Raw genomic sequence first — 10,698 nt, 5'->3', positions numbered from 1 at the left:
GATTTGAAAAGATTTCTGCTTTCAGTCAGATTGACCAAATTACACACAGACATTGAATGCAGCACACGTTTGTCCCGAGAGCTATAGAAACACGTACTCTGAAGCTATTGGGAGTTTTCTTTTCTTTCTTAGCAGCCTTGATAAGGTCAGCCCAGGTAATAAACCGAACAAACACGCACTTTATATGTGGGCCAAACAAGATAAGCAGTGTCATATGCCCTAAATAAAGTGAAACAACTTCTAGGGGCTATTTTGAGAATGTCTAAAACACATTTGTGTTGTTCTTAAAATACTCTGGTCACAACCGAATACTGAAATACAGATCTGCTTTATTATTAGTATATGGGACATGACACACAATAACTTTTACTTTTAGACGTCAGAGTGTCCTAAAATGCTTTTATTACTTTTCAGACATGGACACACACATGACTGAACCCTCTGGATGGTTTACTTATAATATGTCTGCACAATACCTTTTTGTTGTGTGGAGTCTGAGCAATCAGCAACAACTTCAAAAGTTCATAAATTACAGTACTAAAACGTGGGCCTTGTTAGGAATCCAACACCACGATGTGATCAAAAAGTACAACAAACTTAATCATAAGGCTGACAAAAAAAAGTTTACAGAGTAGCGTTCATGCGGTGACACTTATCATGCATAAAATGCATTTGTAAATGGATGATTTCTTTCAGAAATAATAGCATTAGGTACCTTACAATTGAAACTTATATACTTTTCCAAATAGCACTGAATTAGACATCACCACTGGGCAGGACAGATCGATACATGAAATACTTTTTCATTAAAAAACAGAAAAAAACATGTTTTTATCTTGACTTGGGCTTTTTATGTCTTGTCAATGACAAACATGAACGCTATCCTTGACATGATGAAAATTAAAAACTCTCATGTTTGGTGTATTGGTGAGCCTTTTCCTGCTAGCAGTTTTGAGTTGCTCTAAGTTTGAAATTTAATCTCAAAAACACAAACAAAACCAGCATTAGATGTTTGACTAAAAAAGTTGCAGTAGTTTTACAGATGTTTGCCTGTGGGCCGTCCTCTCAGATGGGTTTGGTGTAGTTGGAGGGGAAAAGGCCTTTTTTGCCCCTTAGCTGACCTTTCCACCAGGTCTGGTCAGAGACCTCCAAAACCTCAATGATATCCCCTGCACTGAACTCCAGCTCGTCCGCCTCTTCTGCCTTGAAATCGTAAATGGCTCTGACCTGCGTTGTGTGGGAGGTTTTGCGCTAGATACAACAGAGGAAGATAGAAACTTATCAGTACTCTATATGTTATCAGCTCACTGTCACTGGCTAATTTTCAGCCCAATTTTCAAAGTTTTATTTACTATGTGCAGAGATTTAAAGAGACAGACCTGTCTGAATTTGGGCAAAGAAGAGCCAAATGTAATTTAAAAATGCCCACTGGGGCTTATTATAATTGTTATTCTAGGCTCCTTAGAAGTTGGCATTTACATAAAAGTGTACAGCAAATCAAAGGTCAAAGACTTAACTACTCTGACTAAAAGTTGTGCATGCACGCCTGAAACTGAAACTGTACAGTCACACAGTCTATATGGACAGGGAGACACTGCATCTTACACACATTTCACAGATCGCAAGTCCACAGTCATCAGTGTAACCACAGACTTACGCACAGAGTTGTGTACCTGTCGTGGTGCTGGAGAAGGCGCACGGTCAGAACGTGGAAAAATAGGATGAGGAGGTAGAAGCTTATTTGAGTCTCCTCTTTCCTGTTGGGGCATAAACAAGTCACGTTAGCGTTTCCCTTATGGCTACCTTGTCATTCTGTGACTCCTGTTAAATCCACTGACAGCACCAGATAGTGACAGCACTAATAATGACACAATGACTGTGTACGTTTCCAGGCAGGTTTCAATCTTTAGCCCTTACCTCTTTTTGCGTCTCTTTGAGCAATAGTAGACTCTGTTTGGAGATGGATTTTTTTTTATAGTATTCCACCAGCTGATTGAGTGAGGGAAACTTTTCTGACCACAGGTAGTACTGCCCTCTGCTGTCACGCATCACCCTGAAGTGCTGAACATCTGCTGGATGTCTAAAAGGGTATAAGATGAAAAGTAGGATCCTTTTTATCTGCATTTCCGTATTTCATTCCATGTACTACAATGACTTCATTGATGACTACAATGACTACTTATGTTTGTTCCATCCTTAAAAAAATGTGAGACATTGTGCTGTTATACCCTCACCAGCCATTTTATTAGGTACTCCTATTCATCTGCTCATTAGTACAAGTATCTTTTCAGTCAATCACAGTGCCGCAGCAGAAAGTATTTAAGCAATTAGACATGATTAAAACAACCTGCTGCTGTTCTGAGGATCAGAATGGGGAAGAAATGGGATTTATGTCACTTTGAACATGGCATGATCGTTGGTGTGCATCTCTAGCATTTACAGAAAATGTTCTGAAAAAGAGAAAGAATCCAGTGAGCTGCTGTTCTCTGGGTGGAGTGGAGCTCCAAGCTATTAGGAAGGCAACGGTAACTCAAATAACCACTTATGACCAGAATGTCTCTGAGCACAGAAGTCATTAAACCATGAAACATATGGGCTACAGCAGCAGAAGACCACACCAGGCAGCCTGTCTGAGTATTGTTCCTGACCATATCCATCCTTTTATGACCATAGTGTACCCATTTTCTGACGAGTGCTTCAAGCAGAATAACACGCCATGAAATCATCACGCACTGGTTTCTTGAACATGACAGTGCGTTCACTGTACTCAAATGGCCTCCACAGTCATCAGAGTTCAACCTAGCAGAGCATCTTTGGCAAGTGGTGGAAAGGGAGATTCACATCATGGAAGTGCAGCCAAGAAATGTACAGCAACTGTGCTATTGTGTCAGTGTAATGAAAAACTTTGAATGTTTCCAACACTTTGTCCATTCAGAAGGCAAAATTTCAGCCTGGTATTAGCAAGTTAAAACTTACCCAGCAGCTGTTGAGTGTCCCTCACACATAAAGGAAACTACTACTTTGTAATTGGGCCAGAGTGTTTTTTTTCTTTTGTCCTCAAACAAACAGCCACTATCTCATTGCAGCAACTAGCCACACAGAGGGAGACAGGTAGATGAGGTGAATAAAACAATGTATGCAAATCTAAAAGATGAAACATCTTTATAATTGTAATTATAATTATAATAGTTACATAAAGTTTTTATTTCAAAATTAAATATTCAATCATTTGCTCAGAGGGTTCGCTGTTGTCTGATTAACAATTTAGAGCACAGACATGCATGCATGCACACACACACACACGCTGACACACTCGCACTCACACACACACACACACACACACACACACACACACACACACACACACACACGCACGGACACGCACACACACACACAAATATATGCTGCTACTATATTGCATCAGCACTCAACAGTGCAGTAAAAGAGAAAACATTGATCAACCTATGGCAAGCATACAAAAAAGACCTTAAAGACAAGTTTTGTTTCAATATAAAATTTGAATGCCTCAGGTATTCATCATTTTAGTAGTATCGGTCTGGACCTTAAAAGATTAGCTCATCAATATCAGACTGCTGCAAGCAGGTAAGTTTTAGAGAAAGAACGAAAGTGAATCGTCTGAAGGAAGTGGTTGACTCTTAATTAGCACATATTCATACTTACTCTTGCCCACAACTGTGTGACGGTGAGAAACACCGACAAAAAAAGAATTCCGAGAAGAACAAACTTAAATGGTGAGCAGTGAACATGCAAAGCAAAATAAAGGTGCGGGACAAAAAATAAACACACACACACACACTGTGTAAATTGCTGTACTGGAAGCCAACATGATAACCACTATAGACAAAAGCGAGCCATTCATGTCTACTGTAATTTCTTCACCCTAAATACAAGACTACATGTCATGTCTTGCAAAGGGGAGAAGGCATGTTAAATATGTGAGATATTTCTCCAAAAACTGGAAAGATAGGAGCTCTGTGGAAACCCCAGACAAAGGCTGAGTCACTACATTCCTACATGAAAGGCACCACCAGTGGGCGACGCTCCCCCTCACAGTGACCCTGTGTGACTCCATTTGAAGAAACATTTGCCTCTTTTAAACTACACTGCACACTGTTAGATATATATAATGTTTGTGAAATGGAAGAACAGCAAACGTGTAGAGTTGGCACAGAATTGCAAATGTTAATAGTCTAGCTGTTAGCAGTTGTTAGGCACATAGATTAATCAGTCTGAATACACGATTTTTAGTTAGTGGGGTAAAGATAACCTGCAAACTCAAACATGCTAAATGCACCTGACAGAGATGGAGAAGTCGCCTGGAGCTGGTTTTCGGCTGCTTCGTATGAGAAAGGCCCCCACGGGCTGTGACATCAGTATCTCCTGGGCGTCAGTGCGACTGGTGTTTTCCTGATACCAGCTGGAGTTATTAAGGAGACAGGGGAGAACAGACGTAGGAGATGGGGAGCAGGAAACATAAAGTTCAAGCAGTGACACAAAACCTGATGGTGCTGAAGGAGCTGAGGTGGTAAAAATGCATAATTTGCTGGCAAGAAACAATATAGGATAAAGTGATCACATGCCAAAGTAAGTAAGCAAAATAAGTAAATGTAAGTCAGCTACATAATGTACTTTGAAATTATTAACAGGTGTAAATACGTAAATACAGAAGCTAGAAGGAGGTTAATTTGGAAAAAAAAAACATATGAAAACATGGTTTTACCTGGGGATGTGAATGTCGATATAGTTTTTTGGGACAAAGCCCATAGCTCCGTTGTGCTCTGCTCTGTACCAGTTCCCAGATGTTTGCAGAATCTAATTTACACAATCACACAACACACATACATGAAAACAGTCAGATCATGTTAACGATCCATTAAAATCTGTCTGTGAGGCCAGCATCATGATTTATTGGTCAAAAACAAACAAAAAGTCTTATTACTTAAAAACACTATGATTATTACAAGTGGTGTTTATTGCCAACATATAGAAAGTACGATATAAGGATTTATGTCACATTTGACCTCTGACCTTTCCTTTAAGGTTAATAGATTGGTCTGAAGGTCAAAGTAATAATAATTCTCCATAAAGCTGTTGAAATCTATGTTTTTTACTGCCATTGTTAGTATTGACAACATACAGGCAATAGGGAATAATATATAGGGATTCTAAATATCGCATTATTTTATTATGACCTTATTAGGTACATTAAATACATAACAATTTGAACAATTTGTATTTTGGGGGAAAAATAAAAAAAGTGATCAGAAACATTTTCACATATTATCTATTATTAAACATTTAAACTAATTTACTTAATGATAAAATTAATATGACAAACATACAAAAGCCACATAATATAAAATAAAAAATAATAACTCTAATTATGCCAAAATGAAGTGTGTTAAAATGGTGAAACAGCCACTCCCACCCGGAGCAATGCCTGATCTCTGTGCATCAGCATGCATACATGTCCACCAATCAGCCACAAGCTTAAATTCACTGACAGGTGATGTGAACATTAATGATTCTGCTGGGAAACACTGGTTGTTGACATTTATTCAAATGGATTTTGTTTACCTATCACCTGATTATACACTGCTGCAAACCAACCACACCCTCCATAGTAATGACAACAGTCCAAAACTGCTCAACTGGAGATGATCCAGGCATCTAGGGGATTCAGCTAAATAACCGTGATCAAAGTGGGACCCACCCCACGACCCACAGGACCCAAAGGATCCTCTGTTATCCTGTCTTGAACAACAGTTTTGTGTCCATGTGCCGATAGAACAATTCTAGTTCAGTGCCACAAGAGGGTTCTCCACTATATTAGGCCAGTTTTGCTAAAGTTGTCACTTACTGGTGTATACTCACAGCTTTCCACTTATTTGCAGATCCCTGTGTGCTGCCAACTAAACTCTGACAATACATAATGCAGATTTTGGAGTACAACTGAAAATAATATCACAGACACTCAAGCTACAGTTATACTGATCTCTGGTGAATGCCAATCAAGTTGCATGGTCCTGGTCTGTGAACACAGGTTCTCACTTAATGACACTGGGCTCTGCTCCTAACAGTGTGGCAGAAATATGGACTCGAGTGTCCCACTGGAGGTAATTTCATTGGCAGTGTTCCTCCTGCAGTGGCGGTATATATATATATGAAGAGAGAGAGAGAGTATGCATAGTATGCAAACAGCTAACAAACAGGCATTATAATTCATTATACAATGAGAATAGGACAAATCAACAATTCCCACCCCCTCCATGACGTACTGACTACTCACAGGAGCACGTTCAGTGAGAGACTGAGATTACCGAAAAGCACCACTGAATGACACAGGAAGTCATTTCTGCCCGTGGCCATCTCCCTGTACAACACCTCCATCTAACACACTGTAAACACTGCAGTAGTTACAACCTTTTCACACATGCGCTTTTCTACTCCGTAATATTCTTGTCAATTTTCTTCATATTTATTTATAATCACCTCTGTTAATCCTTGATATTTATAATTGAGTGATCTGATATATTAGTGCTAATTTCTTAAATGTGTAAAATCTGTAACATAATGTGTTGTTTGGAGTTTAGTCTGTTACTGTTACTATTTTTACCATTTCTTCTTGGAGCAACTGTAACCCACATAATTTCCTTAGGGATTAATAAAATATTCTTAATATGATTCTGATTGTTTCAGGATGACCTGCCATTATCCAGTGACACATCTGCTTACCTGTATCTTTTGCTAATTTCTCCTCCTCTTCTTTTCTCTTTTTTCTAAACTGAAAACCTGATGGCTTTGAACTTTTCTTTTCCGTCTTCCATTGGTTTTAATTTTGCAATCCAGTATGAACACCCTTCCCCCAACCCGAGGATCACCACAACATAACCTAATGGACCTACACCTTAGTTCCCAGATTCACTTTGTCTAGGGTTTATTTTTGGGATTTCGCACAACCCAGGATTCAAATCATGAATACATAATGGGCTTGGATTTACAACATTATGAATGAAATGTGCTCTATTTGGAAGCAGCCGGGCCCCCTCCCCTATCGACAGGTTGTGTGTGAGACTTTAAATCATCAAACTGTAAATTATAAACTTTAAATTCTTATTGATCCCTTTACCCCTGGTCCTAAAGTGTATATTTATTTTCTTAGTCTTCTTATATTTATTGTTTCTTTACTTGCACTGCTGTAACTGAAGCCTCGTCATCTCGTCTCTCTATATACTTACTGTATATAGCGGAGATGACAATAAAGTTTACTTTGACTTCAGCAGCACCTCCCAAACAGAGGGCGTCCTTACTCCGCGCAAATGGCAGTGAGAACACCGATCGGTGCCGCCCATGATGCCACCCCGGGCAACCGCCCATGTTGCCCGTATCAAAAAAACACTACTGTCCTCCTGTTGCGCCTCACAGAAAGGAGCACATAAGGGTCGTGCTGCTGGGCTGATGCCCTTCTGTGACCCTATTCAGATCTTCCTGTGCAGAGATGGGCAGTAACTGTAATCTTATTAACGAGTAAAGTAAGGGATTACTATTGCATGCATTACTTAATCATGATTTTGTTTGTGAGAGTGTCTCATGAAAATGACATACGAGCATGTGACGTCTGTGGCAGCAACAGATCAACAATGGATTATATGGAGTGTGTGAGAGAGAACGACCATGCAGCGTTTAAAGCTTGGAAGTACTGACATTACTTTGAGTTTGATTCTGTAAAAAGTGACAAAAACATTAACATTAGCTGTACACTCTGTGTGGGAAAAAACTTTTCTACAGCAAAAAATTTAACTTCAAATCAGAGCAAGTACCTAGCAAGCCGCCATGGGAATGTGAAATTCCCAGAGAAACCCCCAGATCCCCCCACTGACATGATCGCTGCAGCCTCCACCCGCCCCACTGCTGCTAAACAGGTGAAAATAGATTTAAGAGCAACAGGACTCAGTGCGGCTGAATCTTCGATTTTGTTTATTTTTTGTTGTGTTTTAATTGAGTCTGTTGGAAAAAGTGAGTGTAAACACAAAACATTGTTTTATCTTATATGCTGGAATATTTATATGCATATTTTTATGCACATTGCTTGATGCAATGTGCATAAAATTTAAAGATTAAACTAATAAAAAAGTTTTAAAAGGAGACATTTATTTGATTCAATTTTATATCATGGACTATATAGAAAAAATAGAATTGGTCTGAAAGGTCTATTGCTTTATAAAATGTTCAGGTTGTGTATCATGTTTTTTTAAAGTAACTAAGTAATAATGTAACTAATTACTTTGGAAAATAAATAATCAGTAAAGTAACAGGATTACCCTCTTGGATAAGTAATCAGTAATTAGTAACTAATTACTTTTTTCAAGTAACTTGTCCAACACTGTCCTCGTGTAACAGCCTGTCTCCTTGTATCTCCTTCTACACTCCTGAGACTGTGCTGGAAGACACAGCAACACTTCCCTCCTGTAAGAGTCAGACTACATGTACAACCTGAATGTGCTGCAGGTATTGTCTGGTGCTATCAGCAGTGACAAGGAAACGAATAAAAAGGCAAAACTCTAGGAAAATTCAGGGGAGCTACGGAGAAATTGCCTGCAAAACCATTTTATTTGGGGGTTGTCTTGTTACTTCTTCAAGTGTATTGGTTGTCACTGTCACGTGCACTAACCGTGCTTTAAGTTTCCCTGAAGATGCATGGTTATGTAGAGACTTTGTGTTTTACTGTGATGTTCAAGTGTTCCAGTAAAGCTTTATAGTAGTGTTTATAGATATAGATATAGATATAGATATAGATGGGTCCTTTTAAGCCATTTTCTAGGCCAAAGTACCAGATGGCCTACACTGTAGAAACTGAGAATATTTTTTCTCTCAGTTATGATTAGTTCTGTGTGTGTGTGTGTTGTGGTTTGCCTGTGTGAGATAGCTGTGGGTGTTTGTGAGAGTTATTTAGAGGCTGAGTTTTTGCTGATCCATTTCCTTGTATACCTTTTGTGTATATCCACCTGCTATACACCAATACACCGATGGAAGTGTTTTAATGCCGGGTGCAGTGGATTTACATGAGCTAAATGCTGCAGTGCACAAATAAAATTGGCTCGCCCTGCAGCGGGTTACAAAACCCAACACCTTTTTACAGGAGACCTCACTTTTAACAGCTTTTCTGAGAGGTTTACACCGGAACAACATCGAAATGTTTTTCCATTGTTCACATAGTTTGAAACGTATTATAACAATAAAGCACCCAAATTAAGTTTGCAGGTGTAGATACATGAACTAATGCTTCAGCAAGGTGCTGAGTTAACAAAAGCGATGTGTGAAAGCTGCGTTGAGTCATTGTAGCTGTTTGTCTGCTAGTTTGATGTTATCTGTGCGTTCACCTCTGCTATATGATTTTACTTTGTGATTCTGTCAAGAAGATATAAAGATTTTGTTGCAATGGCAATGTAAACAGGAAGGAAACTCGGACTTAAGCAGCAGGATGCAGTCGTGGTTGGCTGCACAGAGAACTGAAGAGCGCTTCAGTGAATAGTACAGTGCACCATTGTTACACAAGAGTGATAAAACACTAATCTACATGGAAATACTCTGCTTTATACTCAACATATATATAAAATCGGTCATTTGAATGTTTTTGTATGCTGACAACTTTTTATGACTTTTGTGAAGAGCGATGTTGCTAAAAACAAACCAAGGAAGTGTTTGCATGTCTGTGTGTGTGTGTGATCCTTACTTTCAAGCAGTCTCCTCTTTTGAAGCTCAGGTCATCCTCCGCTTTAGCTTCAAAGTCAAACTTGGCCGTAGCCTCCATCGTAGACAAACCTAAGAAGAGATGAAGAAACAAAAGGTTAGAAGTACTCCAGTGTGTTCAGATGAAATGATTAACGAGCTGGGAAAACAGACGTGTGTAAGTCAAAATCAAAAGAAACATTGCACTGACATCAGTTGGTGCTCTTCTAGTATCTTAATGGACGGAATAATTCCCCACTCAATCAAGGACAGTCGCTATGTCTTTTCCCTTGCGTCCTTCCAGACCACAACCTGTGTTAGCACCTCTACAACAAAATCCTTTAAGTGCCCGTAAAGCACAAGTTCTCACCTTGAATTTTGTCCACACACACACACACACACACACACAAACAGTGTTATTTGAAGGGCTGTGCAATGTGTCTTCAGAGAATCAGGAGCAATGCGGCTGCTTGGAAAACAGAAGGGCAGCTGGCCATAACTCAAAATGACGACCTGTCAAGTACCTCATCAAAGAGCCAAAAATGTTGGGTTTACTCACCCGCCTTTGTACTGTTCTCCAGACAGAGCTGAGTTCATGCGGCTTACGAAGAGAAGTGACAAATTTACAAAGAGAGATGACGAACTCCCTGTCAGTTCACAGGAAACACACTGTCACCTCTGGCCAGCATACACTCACACGCACTGAAATACACACAGTGCAGAGATGCAAACAAACAGATAGGAGCTCAGGCTCGGCGTCAATTAACAATATAAAGTGAAAGACATGTCAGTGTACGACAGCTGAATTTTAATGCTCCTTTATTAATGCTCATCTGTGCTGCAGCTGAGTATTAATAGCTCTCTTCAACCTTTACCCACACCATGTGACTTTAGTGGTAATAAAGATGGTCACCAAAAACAAATCTATCAAATCTATAGTTACTGGAT

At 39.4% G+C, this 10,698-nt stretch overlaps 1 protein-coding gene across 1 annotated transcript; it reads right to left on the bottom strand.

The window, feature by feature from the left end:
- Window positions 1-356: 356 nt before the first annotated feature.
- Window positions 357-10,421, bottom strand: grap2b (GRB2 related adaptor protein 2b). Its single transcript, XM_004571290.2, has 7 exons — window positions 10,310-10,421; window positions 9,755-9,843; window positions 4,742-4,833; window positions 4,316-4,438; window positions 1,918-2,080; window positions 1,674-1,757; window positions 357-1,251 (listed from the first exon to the last, which is right to left on the bottom strand). The coding sequence occupies exons 2-7, from the start codon at window positions 9,830-9,832 to the stop codon at window positions 1,066-1,068; spliced, it is 726 nt and encodes a 241-aa protein (XP_004571347.1). The 5' UTR covers window positions 9,833-9,843; window positions 10,310-10,421; the 3' UTR covers window positions 357-1,065.
- Window positions 10,422-10,698: the final 277 nt, after the last annotated feature.

The sequence above is a fragment of the Maylandia zebra genome, linkage group LG6 (genome assembly GCF_041146795.1).
Source record: "Maylandia zebra isolate NMK-2024a linkage group LG6, Mzebra_GT3a, whole genome shotgun sequence".
In the NCBI taxonomy this organism is placed as follows: Eukaryota; Metazoa; Chordata; class Actinopteri; order Cichliformes; family Cichlidae; genus Maylandia; species Maylandia zebra.
The sequence above is the reverse complement of the archived record's forward strand: the minus strand, read 5'-3'. Positions and strand labels throughout refer to the sequence as shown.